General features: G+C 36.0%; 1 protein-coding gene across 1 annotated transcript in view; it reads right to left on the reverse strand.

Annotated features, from left to right (window-relative positions):
* Window positions 1–649: 649 nt before the first annotated feature.
* Window positions 650–19851, reverse strand: part of LOC137393964 (malignant fibrous histiocytoma-amplified sequence 1 homolog) — a 41678-nt gene continuing 22476 nt past the window's right edge. The window contains exons 5-16 of the mRNA XM_068080680.1: window positions 16148–16288; window positions 15383–15523; window positions 13969–14109; window positions 11337–11474; window positions 7683–9652; window positions 7409–7480; window positions 6830–7032; window positions 4720–4893; window positions 3939–4161; window positions 1578–1715; window positions 1116–1225; window positions 650–1019 (exon numbers count right to left, since the gene is read on the reverse strand). Of these exons, the coding sequence (XP_067936781.1) occupies window positions 858–1019; window positions 1116–1225; window positions 1578–1715; window positions 3939–4161; window positions 4720–4893; window positions 6830–7032; window positions 7409–7480; window positions 7683–9652; window positions 11337–11474; window positions 13969–14109; window positions 15383–15523; window positions 16148–16288 (3613 nt within the window). The 3' untranslated portion in view covers window positions 650–857. The remainder of the gene's footprint in view (window positions 1020–1115; window positions 1226–1577; window positions 1716–3938; window positions 4162–4719; window positions 4894–6829; window positions 7033–7408; window positions 7481–7682; window positions 9653–11336; window positions 11475–13968; window positions 14110–15382; window positions 15524–16147; window positions 16289–19851) is intronic.

The following is a 19851-nucleotide window of genomic DNA, read 5'->3' on the forward strand; positions in this document are numbered from 1 at the left end:
TATCAGTCTCAGCATTGCTTTTGTCTGATGGAACATAGAAACCATCACAGCTACCTTGCAGTTTTCACATTTTAGGCTGGTCAAAATTGAAAAACAACAGCTTCTATTGATGCTGTACTTGAACAGTTTCATAAATTAATCAACCATAATATAACAGGCAAACTGCAAAAGAACACACAACAGCTTTAAATTAGCATTGTCTACCAAAACTGCTTGGTAATAAAAAGTCAACATTTTAATCAGTAGAGTATTTTAAGTTGATGATATTTGATATTCATAGACGATATTTTACGGGCGATTTTGCAACAACTGCTAAACTCTTGCAGACTAGTGTAGAAAATGTCCAAAAATAATTTTAAAATGCATCCGTGTAACAGTTGTCACATATGTGACAACTCCTAACAAAACTGCTTAATAATAAAAAGTCAACATATTAATCAGTAGAGTACTTCAAGTTGATGATATTTGATATCCATAGACGATACAACAGCGGCCAAACTCTTGCAGACTAATGTAGAAAATACCCTGAAATAAGTTCCAAAAAGGCATCCGTTTAACAGTTGTCATACCTCCTTTGTGAACAGCTTTTATTCTTTGATAAATACTGGACTCATTGTAAAACATTTTAAATATTATATTTTAGGCATACAAAATCTACAATAAGATTACTAAATGATAAAATTGAAAGCAATTCTTGCCGTATAAAGCATTTATATACTCATTATGTGATATGAAACGTTAGTATTACATATGCGGAGTATCAAAAGGCATATAATAATACTTGTAAAATATATCAATAATCATGAGAATGGTGCATATTTTTCCAATCTTGGTTCACATTGAAGATGATTAAACCTTCAACTCTCCAGCCCAGACAACCTTGCTGCTTGTAAACCAGGAAAGAAATAAACCTTTCGGTAATTTGTCAAAGTATTCCAATACACTGGTATTTGACCACTGGCTACCTCTGGATATATTCTAGACAGTTCTAGGCTTCCTTTTCTCACTCTTTCCTTAACCTAAAAGATGAAATCAGTAACAATCAAGGCAATTGTTAAAATGTTATGTTTTCATCAGTGGTTACTAAAGGTGGGAAATTTTACGAGCAAACTCACGATTTCTAGCAGAGCAAGAATATCCCGATGGCAGGCGTGCTTCTTAAAGGTGGCAACTAAACATCGAATAAACAGTGAACCACCTGTTTCATGTCTCAGTGACACATAAGCTGTAATATAAATCAAGAAATGTAGTAATATTATGAAAGATGTAAAGGCACCACTTTAACTAGTTGAAAGAATCTTCAGCGAAGACTCACTATAGGTTGACTTTCAGCAAATACTGACAGTAAAACTGAGTAATGGTTGCTATATCAGTGACATAGTTTTTTCTTTCAAATTTTCATGTTTTCTTCTGTAACAAAGAAGTTATAGAAACATGTCTACAGTAAACTAACATGTCCCTCAGATATTTAGATTTCAACATGTGGGTATTCATAGTAATGTAGCTACTGCAGCCAATCTTTAAGAAGGACCGCTTGGAAGTCTGGCACCTGGCAGTAAGTGATGCAACAGACTTACTTTCAAAGGATGATTTGATGAAGATCAAATCATCTGGATCGAGATGCCTGACATCACTCGCAATGCTTGGAGCATCAGTAGTCAGCTGCGAGTCACGAGAATGTCTGACCGCTGACTCTACACCCAAATCTCTTCTGTCTACAAGATAATGGTGTCCTACGTGTCACCCTATCAAACAATCCTGATAAACGTGCTCAGAGTTTATAGCGGGTTTACTGAACAAACCCGACATGACATGTCTTGCTGTAAGTTCTCAGGCTAAGGGTCTCAAAGCTATTTAAGCACATGTCTCATTTGTGTAAACCAAGTACAGTAGAATACATGTAAAATGTTGCAGAAGCTGAACACCGTATTTTCCGGACCATTAGTCGCACCCCTATATAAGCGCATCTGCTTTATTTTTAAAAAACTGATAATAAAACAATACAATACATAGGCCGCACCTTCTGTATAGGCCACAGAGCTCATATCAGTGGTTTTTAACACGTCAGCAACTTTGCTGGTTAAAGCGGAACAGTGTCGTTAGGCATTGTTCCGTATTAACTACCGCTTTTTAACCCAGTGCCTAATGGAACAGTACCGTTAGGCATTGTTTCGTTTCTTTCACCGCTAGACGCTGCGCACTAACTGGAGATTCCAACTAGTACGACCTAGCTGTGAAAAAAAACACAGAATAGCCGCAGCCTCTAAATAAGCCGCATGGCTCAAAACATCTGAAAAAGTAGCGGCTAATAGTCCAAAAAATATGGTATATAAAACCATAGGTGAAAATTACTAGTTGTTTCATTAACTGTGAAAGAACATTTACCCAACACTTAGTAACTCTGAAACTGAATTAAAATACCTTTTCTATCGATCACTGGCAATTACCTGTTATAAACTAAGAGTGGAATAAACAGTCGTTAATAACAATTGTGAACAAACATCAGCGTGTGATATATTATACTGTATCACAGAGACTCTTGATAATATGAGTTATGAGAGCATGGGACTGCCATTCTCATCTCCAGCAGTTATTGATAATAATTGACTCAGCAATGTTATATTATAATTTGATTAGTCTAGAGATGGAAGGGAGCTGAGGGACCGCTGCAAACATTACCCAAAGCAGGTAACTCAACATGCACGATATAAATTGAGTACAGACAAACTCAAATAACTCAAACTTCACGGGACCGAGCAAAAGTGTTGGAGTTATCAGAGTGTTCAAGTTATCAGAGCGCTGTCACAAGTCCATGTATTTATTTAGTAGTATATACATGTACATATACAAACTATAATATAAATAAATAGCATAGATGGCTAGTTGCAAATTAAAAAGCTTCTAATGTAAAGTTTAAAAAAATTTTCTTAGAAAGTATAGAGATTTTTCTACCACTTGAAATTTGTTTGTTATTTTAGGTGATGTGACTGCCAAAACGTTTTCAGATTAAAATTGGCAAAACTTGATTGCTGTTGAAATGCTAAGAAGAAAATACACTTTTTTAGCGTTTTAACCAAGAGCAATTTTTTCGATTTTAATTTAAGTTTGTTCGAAGGTTACCTCGCTTTTCCTTGCTTTCGAAGGGCCATCGCTAAGCGGATGTTTGGTAAAATTTGATTTTTTTTGCAAACCTTTAGAAAAGTTGTTAACAAAAAAATTCAGCCGATGATGGTAATAACGATGCCTGAGAACTACTAAAAGTTGATGTTTATCTCTATGACTTGGAATAAAGTGATAATCTAAAGCGATAACAACCGTCTCGGTAGCCGTTGGGCAAAAAAAATGTTCGAGTTAACGAAGTTGAGGTTGAGTTATCTAAAGCAATTTATCATTGCGTGGGAACGGACCAAACAAATCCGTTCGAGTTAACCCTGTGTTCGAGCTATCCGAGGGCGAGCTATCCGAGTTTCACTGTATTTTAGCCAGTAGACAGAGACTCTTGATAATATGAGATATGAGAGCATGGAACTGACATTTTCATCTCCAGCAGTTATTGATAATAATTGCCTCAGCAATGTTATATTATAGTCTGATTAGTCTAGAGATGGAAGGGAGCTGAGGGAAAGCTGCAAACATCACCCGAAGCAGGTAACTCAACATGCAGATATAAATTGAGTATTTTAGCCAGTTATCTATCACCCTGGGACAAGTATTTGTGTTCAAAGTTACTCCTTGCCCATTCAACTTGCCTTATTTATCACTTCACATGACCTCATCAATGTTGAACTGTCTGAGTCACCACCTTTATGAGATGTAGAACAAATGTTAAGTTTAATGGACGAACACAACAAGAAGAGGGTAACCTAGAACGTTGAAATGTTCAAAGATTGAATGGTGATGAAACAGTGACTCTGGGGGTTGTACTTATTAATACATACTTCCACTGCAAGCTTGAATGATGATGAATTTTGGTCTTCCTCTCATTCCTGAGAAATTGCCTGCAGAGAGCAAATCATGAACGTCTGACAATTTGATGTCATGTCCATCAGTACCAGAGATGCGATCATTTTCACTACCGTGGCTCATGATGGCGAGTATAAACATGCCATAATCACCATGGTCTTCATTTCTTGTCTCCTCACGGATCACAGATTTCATATCCTGCACAGCAATACATAACAGTTAGCCTATAGACACAAATATAAATTTGCTAGACCTGACTATTCAAAAGATTATCAAATACTCGAGTCACCAGCATGGATGTTGTGTGTGATCACAAACAATGAACAACTATGAAGATATAATTAACTATTGCGACTCACGGATGATTCACAATGGTTAAACAAGAATAGAGATGTTTATGCTGTCTTTTATTTGACTAATGTATGATAAGGAACTTTTAAAAACTGCCCAGATAATTATCATTATTAAATAAATATTAATATGTATTTAATAAATATCGAGCACACTACAAATTGGCGGAGGCCTCTGAAAGAATTCTCCCAATCACTACAAAGTTAATACATGTAGAGGACTATGTGAAGGGATCCACTGTAACAAATACCTGCTATTATTAAACTTATATTAGATACATGTAAAAAGTACATAGAGTAAAATGTAAGTTACTAATTGTTTTTTTACTTACATTACATGTAAGTAAAAAACAATTAGAAATGGTGTATTATGCCATTAGATGGTATTATTATTTAGTTGACAAACCTGAGCAGTCAAGTCCATCTTCACAATGGACTCGAAACCAAGACCAGTGAATAGATCACACAGATATTGCACATCCACATCTGACCCGACTCGCATGGAATATCCAGGTACAGAAAAAGTCTTGTTGTTAATAATGAGTGCTCTGCCTCTCAGGGGAGACGACATCTTATAAACCTGTCCAGTGAAGTGAACAGCCAGAGGTAAACAATGCAAATGGTAGGCTAAACAGACAATCAGTATGTAGAAAATGTTACGTTCTCAAAAAAGAGATGATAGAGATTTATGAAATTCCGACAACACAATTTATGAGAAAGGTGTTCAGCTACAGAAATTTCACTAAAATAACATTAACAAATATTCAAAACACATCGAATATTGTTTCTCTTAAGTAAAACTTACGTAAACCTTGTGCAATTGATGACACCTTATGCAAGTGAAGACACCTTATGCAAGTGATGACACCTTATGCAAGTGATGACACCTTATGCAAGTTATGACACCTTGTAAAAGTGATGACACCTTGTGCAAGTTATGCCACCTTGTGACCAGTACCCAATTTGGTTACACAATAGGAACAAATTGCTACAATAATTAATAAAAATGTATCTTACTATTATTTGATTAGTTTTTTACAAACTAGTTTTTCATAATTAGCATCATTAAACAAGTTAGTTAATTTTGTAATTGCATTCTGTAGCATATAATATAGGCATATGACAGAGCAGATTAACACACTCCTAGATTACATCTTGTCTGTGTGTGTTTTGCAAAACTGCTGTAGCTTGCACCTAGCAATATTTATCTATGGCAGCTCTTCAACTAATCAACATGGAAACAGATCTATTCTATAAACTAAACTTGTATCATAACCACAACTTAATAATAAAAATTTCATGAAGCAAGTTGTATAACAATGTTGTATGGAGAAGATTTTTCAACAAAAAGGCTGTAAATACATACTAGTAAAGGTTGACTTGCAATAAAATTCACATTACAGTTATTTGGTCTCAAAAGATTCACCATGTCTTACTCTGTTGTGCTGTAGGTGCAAAATATGTGGAAATGTGATTACAAGCTCCTAAAAGCTCAAAAACGAAAAGCCGCCGTAGATTGGAATCTATTTATTTCTCTGACGTAGCCACGAAATTTGGTGAACGTCTTGTCACGTATGTTCTCACGTGAATTGAAAGGCCAATACAAAGCTTAATATAAAACTTATCGTAGTACTAGTTTATGACAAACACTTCGGGTTTTACCGAAGACCTCGTATCAAATATAGATCATGTGACCCAATACTTCGCAAATAATTTCTGCAGCACTTTTCGATTATCACAGGTGACCAACAGGCTCGTCATGATTATCAGACAATGATATGTACTCCTTCAAGCTAAGGCTAAAAAATTAAACGAATTTTTACGGTAAGTTATAAGATATCACTGCTAAAAGTGACAGCATTACGATGATGATAAAACAGACGCGTAAGAACAATAGACATAGTTTTATTGAATGCGTGAAGCATATTCGTGAAAATTTTTCGACGAATAAGGTTGCAAGAAAGTGTAAACAGAAACCATCTCTCACAACTACATCACATTTGAGCTGTTTTGGAAAGGGAATCCAAACTATAGCGGTCTCGTGTGGCTGCGACTTTCTGTTCGTTTTTGAGCCTTTAAGAGCTTGTAATAACCTTTTCACATATTTTGCACCTACAACACAACATAGTAAGACACGGTGAATCTTTTCATATTAAATAACGGTAATGTGAATTTTGTTGCAAGTCAACCTTCAAAGTATTATGATATTTACCATAAAACGTGACGTCTAAGGTTAGACAGTAAACGGTTAATAAAATAACAATCTACTTTCTATCTACTTCTACTATCTACAATCTATTTTCATGAAGACCATAAAGTAAACTGCTTCAATGAATGATGAGAATATGTACTATTTAGGAACATCGTACAGCTTAATAAAAACTAATGTTATGGCGTCTCTAATGGAAAGAGGGTATAAAATAGTCTTAAAAAAATGTGATGCAGATGAGTGTGTGAGTTGGCCATATCCAGTAGAATATTTTGTAGTTTGATAGTTACAGTCAGTAAACAATTACCTGATCAGTGTTAAGGTAGAGCTCTCTAATGCTTCTCCTTGATGTTGGAATGAGAGAAATAGTCTCCATATTAACAAAATCAACACCCTCACCCTGGTCTCCATACAAGTAGTCTTCTCCATCTGATATGTCACTTACTCCATCCTCATCACCCACTAATCTGGTGGCAGCATCATCATCCATGTCTTCAGAGCACTGAACACCTGAAATATGACCAGGAAAAAGTCCCATCACCTCAGCTGAGATATCGTTATCATGTCATCTAAGAACATAGTCACCATTAAAAACAGCCAAAAAATCAAAACCATGCCTTTCATTAAACTATAATTTAACTTTTTATTGGATTTTTTTAACATGAATTGTGCAGTAATTGGCTGCATTGAACAACAACCAATTAGATTTGTGTCTGAACACTTATTGATGATATTAATACATTTTATGCTATCTCTCGTCCTGCCCTTGGAAACAGTTTATGTTATGTTGATGTCTTATCACAGTTTACACAGTGTTTACTTTGATTAATGTAAGCTGATACTCATAATTGACTCACTTATAGTTTTAGACAGTCTAAAAATGTACCTGTCGTCGGTGTAGTTACTTTCCTGATGTAGTTCTCCAGGTTACGCATCCCATCAGAAGTAAGAGGTTTGCCTGTAAATTAACACATAACAGCCGGAGTACAAAATAGAAAAACAAACCAAGTAGATGCCTGCAGTCATTTAGCTGCTACAATGGGCCAATCTAAATGCTGAAAGACAATATGATACTTGTGTTGACACATCACAATAGCTATGAAGTATAAAGCACATCAAAAGACCAAACACATCAAATATGCAATGAAAATTCCGCTTACATGGATACCGAAGACAAGACATTATGCCTTGTTCTTCGCCACATGAGACCAGCCGAGTTCCATCTGAATCGCGTGAAAGTTGAGGTGAGAGACAGCACCAGAAAGGATTCGTCTCCTTTTTAGGATGAGCCTTTGACGTTAGTAGGCAATGTGGACAGAAGAAAATGCATTTTACTCTGACTGCCTTCCAGGTATTCAGTACCTTGGTTATGATTTCATCGGTGAAGACATCCAGCTGCTTCCACAAATCATTGATACTGTGTGCCTTATCAGATAGCTCTATTGTAGCGACTTGGCCCTTGATATCATGCACAAACGAAACTGCAAAGTCCGTGTGACTTGATTCAACCATTGCTCCATTTTTTTTCACTACCACCTTATCAAGCGGATGAAAAAACTTTTCCAAGAACATCAGAACCATGCTATGAAACGCAGTATGAGGCAATGCATAGCCTCCGAATTCTAGCTGAACTCGAAAAACCAAATTTTCATCTGGAGGTGTGAAACTCTCCATATAGCCTTGAAAGTAGTAAGGGAGCAAGTAACTTTTATCATGAGAAGTGAGTTGAACTGGTCCGTAAAGAAGATGAAACGACTGTAGCAGAGCTATTGCTATATCAACTTGGAGATCTGTCTTAAACTCACTTTCAGAATGAATAAGATCCCCAAGCAAACTTTTGTCTATGATCCCAGATAATTGAAACTTCTGAACAACATCATTGAGACAAGGGACGAGTGAATGCTCTTGACTTTCTTGCTTAGCAATCGTTTGATGATCGTAGAACACCTTTATCAGGCTTGTCACTGTTGAGATTTTATGAAAGACGGTTTGCGAAAGTGGACTCAAATCTTTATACCATAAGACTTGACCAGAGTCATGCATGTACTCCAATACATCCTCAAGCTGCTTCTGATTCAATGAGTAGGTTTCACGAAGTTTATCAAACGTTTCGGCTCGATCCAGAAAACAGCCACCTAATTGACTAATAGTAGTGGCAATAGCCATCCAATCCTTTTCTGGTTTTTCAACATATTGCAAACAGGCCTGAGAGAGTGAATCCTTCAAGTTTTCAAACTCATCATAACATTGCTCTTGACCAACTTCAAACACATCACTTACGCAAAACACGGGTAGATCAGTATGCCCAAAGTTGTTGGATGAGAGAGGTCGCGCGTGTGTGCGCTTGTCTTCAGCCACAATCTCATTTCGCAAGGAATTGAATGTAGATGTGATACTTTTCTTCAAATCTTGAAACTCCTTCTCACAAAACTCATCCTTGTGAGTTAGCACCAGCTTGGGAGGAGGCAAGGTAGGCTCAGAGAGATAGAGATGGGCCAGCCAATCAAAATATGACCGCCTTACAGCTTCCTTTTTTCCATATGCAGATTTTAGTGTTTTGTACTGTCTCATGTTGACCACCACAATTACCAGACATTTTTTACGGAAAGTAAGATGATAAGCGGGGTGGTAGATATTTTGGCCTCCCATGTCAATAAATCGTAAGATTGTCTTGTCAGCGTTTTTTAGAAAAACCTCTTCAAAACTGAAAACTTTTGTAGATGCACCAACTGATTCAGTGAGCACCCTTTGCTTCGTCTTTGATTGCAGCGTTTTGATTAAAGAAGTTTTACCAGCACCGGAACAGCCAATGACACTCGCAACGACAATTGATGGTCGGTTTTCGGCACGTCTGGCTTCATCGCGGTAGTATTGATGCACAGTATTCAGTTGTGATAGTGAAGATTGAAGTAACATAGCGGCAGGCGGAGATATCAACGATTTGCAGTCCATGATATCGATTGTATTCAAGTGTTCCATTGTGACTATCTTAGGGTGTAGAGATTGCAATGTACTTGAGTTTGACAAATCCAGTCTTTCTAGGCTGGACAACTCATACACACATTGCGGTAACTCTGACAACCTGCTCTCTCTCATACTTAGAACCTTCAGATGGACAAGATTTCTAAAGCTAAAAAAATGATTAATATATAAACAATGAAAATAAAGAAATGATTAGTATATAAGTAATAGAGATATATTCTGTTTTTACAGAGTCACATTTCTTAAATCAATAAATACAGTCTGTTCGCTTGAAATTAAGAACTATTTCATCCTTCAAAGGAAGTTGTATATTAGTATGTTTTGACCTCTACATCCCATAAGTTATTGTGTAATTGTAAGCAGGAGTTAAATTAACTCGATAGCTAAGTAACATGAGCCACTAACAGGCGAGCAGGGTTAGTGTGAGCCACTTAGTGTGTAATGTGAGAAAAAGAAATTCTGGAGAGTTCCAAGAGCAAGCAACCATCTCGCTCGCCTTCGAGTCGAGAGCATGCGCTAGCTGCATTTGAGAAAAAAGTGATAAATTATAAGCCATGATTGTGGGTCAATTTTTTGCAATAATGATCAAAGACCGAATCTTTGGTCACAAAAATAAATGCTAAAAACAGTGACCATTTGTGTTGAGGAAGTTGATTGTTAAATAAAAGCAATAAAAGTTGAATGCTATTATACTTTTAGATAAAAATAGCATTAAAAGATTTCATGAGGTTTTGCATTGTTAGCATTTATATTTGTTACTTTCGTTCTGATAAAACAACAAGAAAAGATGGAATGAAGGTATCTTTGAAGCAAAGAAACCCAGTGATTACTGATTTTAAAGGTTTACTTGCAACAAAATGTACATTACAGTTATTTGGTATCAAAAGATTCACCATGTTTTACTCTGCTGTGTTGTAGGTGCAAAATATGTGGAAATGTGATTACAAGCTCTTAAAAGCTCAAAATGAACAGTTAATCGCAGCCATCACGAAAATGCCATAGATTGGAATCTCTTTCCAAAACGGCTCAAATGGGACATAGTTGAACAGAATGGTTTTTGTTTATACTTTCCTGCAACCTCATTTGTCGAAATATTTTCACAAATATACTTCACGCATTCAATTAAACAATGTCTATTGTTCTTATGCGTCTATTTCATCATCATTGTAATGCTGTCACTTTGAGCACTGATATCTCAAAACCTACCGTAAAAACTTGTTTAATTTTTCAACCTCAACTTGAAGGAATACATATCATCTTCTGATAAACATGACGAGCCTGTGGGTCACCTGTGATAGTCGAAAAATGCTGGAGAAATTGTTTGCGCTATATGGCAGGAGGTATAGGTAACATGATCAGATTACGACTAGATGATTAGACCAAGCCGAAACAAAACTATAACGTAGCGAGACTATATTTGATACGGGTTTTGCTGTAGAACCCGAAGTGTTTGTCATAAACTAGTGCTACGAGGCGTTTTATGTTGAGCCTTTAATTTCTTGTGATCAAAAACAGTAACCACATCGTTTGAGAACGTCATCAAAATAAAGATATTCCAATCTACGGTGTTTTCGTGATGGCTGCTATTAACTATTCGTTTTTGAGCTTTTAAGAGGTTGTAATCACATTTCCACATATTTTGCACATACAACACAACAGAGTAAAAGATGGTGAACCTTTTGATAACAAATAACTGTAATGTGAATTTTGTTGCAAGTCAACATTTAACTATATATTTGAAGGAAAGAAACACTTTCATTGAAGGGAATGTAACTCACCAAGTTTCCAATTCCAACTAGTCACTGAAAATCTAGTTACAATGCATAACTTACCTAACAGGTAGATCAATGAGCTCACACGATTCCAAGTTGAGAGATTTCACTTTCACCAGCTGAGTGATGAGGCTTAGGAATTCAGAAATCTGATTATGGCTGAGATCCAGATCTTCCAGTTTAGTCAGAGTTCCTAAACTGTAAGAAAGACGTGTAGTTCCCATCTTTATAAATGAAGTACTTTTAATCTCTACATCAATATTGATAGAACATTTAACCATGGGTGCTGATGCCTTTTAGATAATTTTCAATGAACTCTTTACTAGCTTTGAATAAGGCTGGAATTATCAGGATACAACTGCTATGAAAGTTAGAGGAGACGCATACTAAACTATATCTCACACCACCTAATATATCTCTACTTCAGTTAGTAAATAGTGCAGCGTATTCTAAATATATGTAAACCAAGCATTATTTTTTTTAAGTCAATGAGGAGTTTTGAAACATGAAATACAGTCCTACCTCGACATACGACATTAATGCATTACGGAAATGAGCTCATATGTCAATTCTCTCATATCTCAAAGCAAATTTTCCTACGTAACATAGCCAAATACAAATTAATCTGTTTTCACACTCTGAAAAAAACACCTAAAACAGGATATTACATTGAAAATTGTGTTTTTAATTGTTCTAATTCACCATTTACGCTCCCAAAATAACAAATATCTATTTAGCGATTATGTATCTAGCGATTCTATCTGCAACAAAATGCATCATTATTATGTAAAGCAAGGTATAGAGTTCTTATCATTGAGACGGATGGTACGGCTAATGGTGGTGTGAGAGATTTGATAGCAACACATCCAGTACGCAACACTTTTTTGATGCTACGTAACACAACAAACATTAAATTAAATAAACTTAACTTACTAACTGAGCTTCAATTTTTACTTTTCTTTACCAGCTTGGCTTTTTTTGCCTCTTTTTCTCTTTCACTTTTAGCTAGCTTTTTATATAATTTTCAAACTGATCCAGCGGAAAAGACTGGATAATGCTGTTCTCATATAGGTGGCCAATCATAAACTTGTCCAGTTAGCGATTGCATCGAGAACCATCTCATATGCTCGTATCTTAAATTTGTCTCGCACCTCAAGGTAAAAATTTGCTTGGAGTTTTCCTCGTGTCTCAAATATCTTGAATGTTGAGACACTCGTATGCCAATTACATTTCACCACCATAAAAGTTGAATAACACAAATGTTTTGTTTTGCTAGATTAAAAAAGTCACGGCTTCAAACTAATTCAAATATACATGTATGTTGCGGTTTACTAACATATTTATAAATTCTGTACAACTATATTTTACCATCTTGAAAAACCAATAGCACACAAATGATATAACTGAAAAAAGTATTTCAGTCTTGAGAGCGATTTATATAATAAGCTCTAATAGACAAATGTTTGGTTGATCGTATGTAGTGACTCAGCCAGCTGAGTCACTACATACGATCAACCAGCTAAGCTTTATAAGCTATAATGTGTCTAGCCTTAGTCGTGCCGGATATAGCCTTGATAGCCGAGTCAACTTTGTCATTCATAGCTGAGATGGTCTCCGCCGTGCCAACGTTGGTCCTGTAAAGCCTGGTTCCCATATCGATTGCGAGACTCCAGCGGTAAAATTGCGCAAAAAAACGCTTGCGACGCTAGGCGGCTTATGTTCACATAAAGCTGCATCGCCAATAACGGCAAAAAAATGTTCGCTCGCCATGCCATTTTGATAATGCTGACCTTCACCTGTACAATGCATTTCGAGAAGGTTTTGCATGCCGCTCTTCCCGAAATTTGAACAGCGCCAAACTTTTGCGTTGGCGCCGGCAACTACCAGCGGTACCTACCGGCAGTAGGTACCGCTACCTACCTACCGGCGCTTAAGTTCTCATTTCACCGCTAATAGCCTGTGGTGTTGTCGCCAGTGCTTTGTAAGGTATATGGGAACCAGGCTTAAGCCGAGCTGGCTACAGCTGTGCCGATTGTACTCAGCCGACTGGCTAGTTTACGATCACTCTGGCTGATAGCCTATGTAACTAGTTAACCTTTTCGCTTGAACACTCGATGCTAATGGTCTGCTGGTCTCCACCACATTTCCTAATAAAATCCTGCTTAGAACTGGAAAAATGCTATAAGTGGGAATACGCAAAATGCTATAAGTGGTAATACCCAAATAGATAAGAATAAAAGGAGAACTTAACAAACAACTAATAGATAAGCAACAGATGTCACGAGATAATTACATGATGGCCAATGAACACCAAGCATCAGCAAATACTTATTTCTTCATATTATGGTTTTTATATTATTGCCTTTATATTCATATTTTTTCCTTATATTACATAGTCTGTCTGTGCCAGGCTAGTAGCACCACAGCTACTTCAGTTTCAAAGATTCAAAAGCAATGGTTGAAGGTATACAATTATGAATAATATGGAGGAACATGGGATATCATAAGCTACCTACATGAGAAGTTACTGGGTATCTACTGATCAGACTCAAGAACATTATACCCAAGGTATCAGCCTCCTTATGAGTGACTATCAACATTGTGTTGAAGGTGAGAGGATAGGATAATTACTAAATAAGCCTTGATACATGCAAGAAATAAAGAGATACATGTATAAGATATAATTATATACCTTTCAGGGAGAGCAGTCAAACGGCAACGAGACAAATTCAGCTTTTTCAATGATTTCAAGTTCCCAATACTATCTGGTAGACCAGTAATACACCGATTAATACTCAGGTCTAGTATCTCCAGGTTAGTCAACTGTGAAACACTATATATAACAATATAAACAAGAGTTAATCGTATGGTCTCTAAATACTAAAGGAATAGTAAATATTATTTTTAATAAAACTTAATAACACTTTAGAATAAAATGTTGTTGAACAAGCCTTCAAATATCCCATTTACAGAGCCACTTCGATAACCTCTCCACATCTAATATGATAATAGCCTAAATACAAGCAGTTCCAAAGCTGAACATTTACAAGTGCACCCCGAGTTCCGATCTCCCTGTTATATGATGTTTTTGGCTTATGATGTCACACACGATGATTTTTCGTCCCGGATATACGACTTTTTTTTTTCGCCATACGATATCATCGAAAGTTTTTCTTGAAATTCAAATTCGGCAGTCGGTGGGCTGAATACGTCAGAATAAGGATGCCGATATGCTATTTGCCAAAATCCCTCCCACAACGCCTGAGTGATATGCTGCTCGCTTTTCCTCTGTTCAGCGTTATTTCCTTCAAGTAATAGTGAAAACAAAACCGGAAACAGATAGGCGATAAATTCTTAGACGATGACAAAATTAATGTTTAGTTCAGTAAAACACATACAGTACTAAAACTTAGCTTAAATGTGTGTTTATTAAGCTAAACTCGTTTAAATTAAATTCAACGATTATGTTATACGTGTGACTAATTTTCAATATGCACAGTACGTATATAAAATTTTCATATTTTTTACCAGGGGGTGCTTGCGTTAGATAATTACCATGGGTTTCTATACCCCTCTATACAATATTTTCACCTTACGATGCCAACACTGAAACAAATTAATATTGTATGACAGGGGTCCACTGTATATGCCAATATGTGCTTACACTCTTTATACAACACCTTAGCTAACGGGTTTCAATCTAAGCCATTCTTGAACATGAATGACTAAACAACGAAAGATGTTTTCAGAGCAATTGTTAAATGTTGAAGTTCAGTGCCTTAGTTTGTTTTCTATTGGACTACATATAATGTCATTTTGCTATATCATAATTTTTTTTGACAGCCACAAACCAATGCTTCCATTCAAAAATATAAACCAGGAATGGTGCAAAATTGCCTTGGAACATAGAAAACAGGGAGACATTACCCTTTGCAATTCTTTCATTTTTCGTTGAGCAAGAAACCAATTAAAAGTGAGCAAGAAATTCTTCTTTTCTTACAGCCGTCAGAATGACAATCAGTATTATGTAGAAAGTGAAAGAAAAAGGTAGTCGCTAAATAAACTTTGTTACATACAAATAAATATTATCAGAGATAATTACATACCTTTCAGGGGGAGAAGTCAAATTGCAGAAAGACAAATTCAGTTCTCTCAATGATTTCAAGTTCCCAATACTATCTGGTAGACCAGTACTGAACTGATTACCACTCAGGTTGAGCATATCCAGGTTAGTCAACTGTGACACACTATATAACAATATAAACAAGTGTTAATCATACGGTCTCTAGACAATAAAGGAATAATAAATGACTAGATTGAAACCACAACTGAAGGAACTCATTTTCCAGTATTACAACCACATTTAGTTAGAAGCTTGAGATTTATTAAAAACATCTAGTGTAGTGAAAGTAGTTGGCTACAAAATACTTTTATTTATATGAAAAGAGTAGGACAATTGAAATTAAACTACAAATTAATAGAGAAGTTTGTGTTTGGAAAAAAGGAAAATCTACAAAAGTGAACTAAAGTCAAGCTTAATGCAGAAAGTTTTTAAAGAAATAAGTTAAAAAATAATTTCATGAGAATAAAAATTTATGAAGGTAATATGTCAGTGTAAAACTATGTGTTGATGCTATAAACATGCAAAAACAACTGTACTGTGACTTTGCTATTTTATATTTGAATGAGTATTTGACATGTAGGTACGTGTCAGCCAATACCCAAGGTGATGTCACCTATACCCAAGCTACCAGTTTCTTTGTGATTGGCTATCAACATTGTGTTGAAGGTGAGGGGACCGAGTAGTTACTAAATAAGCTTTGATACATGCAAGAAATAAAGAGATACATGTATAAGATATAATTACATACCTTTCAGGGAGAGCAGTCAAACAGCAACGAGACAAATTCAGCTTTTTCAATGATTTCAAGTCCCCAATACCATCTGGTAGACCAGTAATACACCGATTAATACTCAGGTCTAGTACCTCCAGGTTAGTCAACTGTGATACACTATATAACAATATATACAAGGGTTAATCATATGGTCTCTACACACTAAAGCAATAATGAAGATTATCTTTAATGAACTGAACACTTTAGAATAAAGGATGAACCACTCGCTACTTTACAACTAACCTTTTGTAGAATAAGTTAGTCACATATTTTTAAACCATAACTGTCACGAACAACTTTTATTGTATTTACTAAGTAAATCAGACACGCTGATTCCGATTTTTTAATCAAAATAAAGATTAGGCCACTAACTTTCAGAGTAATGAAGGATTTTTTATAGCGTTTTAATATCGGTCTCGAAAACAACACGATCGGCATAACAAGCTCCGCCCATAAATACGTGACGTAACCTAGCTTTTTAGAAACAGAAGTTACGTAGGTATGTTTAGACCGATTTAGAATAATAGAGATGGGTGTTTTAAAATCCATTAATATCTAAATTCAGCCTTAAAAATAATATCAGTCTTTTCAGAAAGGTAGATAAGCTATTTAGCATTGCATATTTAAAAAGCGCGATAACAACGCTAGCTTGTGATAAAACCGCGCTTTTTGAGCTAATTTTTCTCGGCGTCCAGCCCATTTAAACGTCATGTAGCAAGCTGCGAGCAATTTTAAATAGTTTATATCCCTTTCATAAAAAACTGAAATTATTTTACAGGCTGGATTTAGATAATAATGGGTTTTAAGACACCAATCTCTATTATTTTAAATCGGACTAAACATTCCGAACTTCCGTTTCTGAAAAAGCTAGGTATCGTCACATATTTATGGGTGGAGCTTGTAATGCCGATTGTGTTGTTTTCGAAACGGACATTGAAACACTTTAAAAAAGCCTAAATGACTTTGAAGGTTAGTGGACTAATCTTTATTTTGAGTACAAAATCGGAATCAGCGGGTCTGATTTACCTAGTAAATACGATAAAAGTTGTTCGTGACAGTTATGGTTTAATAGTCTCAAGGTTAACATACATATCACAGAAGAAGGATGTGGTGTAAACAAAAATTCGACAATATTTCGAGCGAATAAAAAGGTGCACTGTTAGCTTATGAGCAACAAACATTGCTAGACTAGCTTGTTGTTTGTTGAAAGTTTATTTACTAAATTGTTTCGGTCATAATATTTCCTTGAAACATTTTAAAGCTAGCCACTCCATAACTCTGTTTTTAGATAAGTGACAAGATAAACCAAAGTATTTCTATCAGAGGTTACATTTGTTTTTACTCAAACTGGCTCACTATGTATAAAAAAGAGTATCGCTGTTACTTCACAGTTTTTTGCTTCTTGTGGTGACTGTGAGTCTCGATTAAAATGTTGTCAAAAATTCAACTATACAGTAGATTCAATGGCGCAATCGGGCAGTACATTATACAATCCTTACCAAGTTTTTTAAAGACATTTTAATATGGATTGGGATATGTGGTAATGAGGTATACAGCTCTGGCACGCTATCGAAGACTCATGTCCATAAACATAGTACATATAAATAAAGATAACTATTATTACCTCTATCCATGTAATGAAAAACGTGTTAACTGACTGTATGACCTGACTGGTAGATGCTACAATTGAGTATTTGATAGATGCAGCTCCTTAGGATTACAGTTTGGTAAAATCGTTTAGTATAGTTGAGTAAAACCTTCCAAAAATTCAAAGTTTTAAAAGAACTACTAGATAAATTAGATGACTCCAGTCAAGCGAGTCAATGAGCAACAGACTTGGTGTGACGAGCAATAGTAGCGGATAAACGCAAAAACTTTTAATACAGTGAAACATGGATAACTCGCCCTCGGATATAGCGAACACATGGTTAACTCGAATGGATTTGCTTGGTCCGTTCCCACACAATGATAAATGGCTCTATATAACTCGAACTCAACACTGTTAATTCGAACTGTTTTTTGCCCAACGGCTACCGAAACGGTTGCTATCGCTTTAAAAAATCACTTTATTCCAAGCCATAGAGGTAAACCTCAACTTTTCGTAATTCATAAGCGTCGTTATTACCACCATCGGCAAAATATTTTTGTCAACGACTTTTCTAAAGGTTTGGTGAAATTTGATTTATACTGCTATACGATGAATAGCACGGGCTAGCCGGGTCACGCGCGCAAGGATTTCGCCATGCACATACAAAACAAAAACAGCATGTTGTGTTTGTTTTGTATTTGCGTGGCGAAAATCCTCGAGTGAGTGACCTGGCTAACCCGTGATGAATAGTTTTCCGACGTTGATTCCGTGTTGAATCAACGTCGGAATGTTGAATGTTTAAAACGTCTTAAAAATTGTTGTAATTAAACGTATACGTTGTCTTAGCTAAAAAAAACTATTCATCGTTTGACCTGAACACAGAATACGAGTGTACATTCAATAAGTATCCATTCCAAAAGCGTGAGTGATATACAATGTACCGTAAAACCTCGTAAAACTTATAATTGAACTGCCTCGGAGTGTTGCTCTTAACGAATCCCAGGTAAAGTAAGGTAATCTTTGCATAAACTTCAAGAAAAATCGGCAAAATTGATCGTGTGTAAAACACTCAAAAGAAAAAGATGTCTTTTCTTTTGAGCATTTCAGCAACGATCAAGTTTTGCCAATGTCAATCTAAAAAACGTCCTGGCAATAACATCACCTCAAACAACAAAACAATCTCAAGTGATAGAATAATCTCTATACTTTTTGATAAAAACGTTTTAAACTTTACATTAGAAGCATTTAATTTGAAATAAGCCATTTGTGCTTTTGATTTATATTATAGTTTGTATATGTACATGTATCTACTAATAAATGAGTAAATACATGGACTTGTGACAGTGCTCTAATAACTTGTGACAGTGCTCTGATGGAGCTACTACTACAAAACCTACAACGGAAACAAGAAACAGCTGCAACCGCTGTTCCAGCCTTCCCAGGTTTTGACCCAACAGCAGAGCTACTAACAGATTACATAGACAGATTCAACACATTCATTGCAGCAAATTCTATTCATCAAGACAAGATTGCTGGCACTTTTCTCACCAACCAACAGCCTACACTCTACAAGCAGCTTAGTAATATGGCAGCTCAGCTTTCAACACCCAAGCAGATCAACGATCTCAACATGGATGAAATACTGGAATTTCTCAAAGACCAGTATGACCCTAAGCGCTTCATTGTTAGAGAGCGTTACAAGTATTGGAGTGACATGCAGAGGAAACCTGGAGAAACTATTCAAGAGTTAGCTGCCAGAATTCGTCAAGATGCAACTACATGTGCCTTCACAGACATTACAGATCCATTAGATGAGGCTCTCAGAACAAGATTTATCTGCTCTGTAAACAATGAAGCAGTTCTCAAATCTCTCTTCAAGGTCAAGGACAATGAACTCAACTTCAACAAAGCTATACAGGTAGCACAGGAAACTGAAGAAGCAGCTAAAGTTGCCAAAGAGACAGTTTATGGAAACTCGTCTAAAGTCAACAAGGTTGCTCAACAGAAATCAAGATACAAACCAATCCAGAAAAACAACTCTACACCTGACAAGCAGAAGGAAGGAAAGCTATGCTACAGATGTGACCGAACT

This window comes from Watersipora subatra, chromosome 4, assembly GCF_963576615.1.
Source record: "Watersipora subatra chromosome 4, tzWatSuba1.1, whole genome shotgun sequence".
NCBI classification, from domain to species: Eukaryota; Metazoa; Bryozoa; class Gymnolaemata; order Cheilostomatida; family Watersiporidae; genus Watersipora; species Watersipora subatra.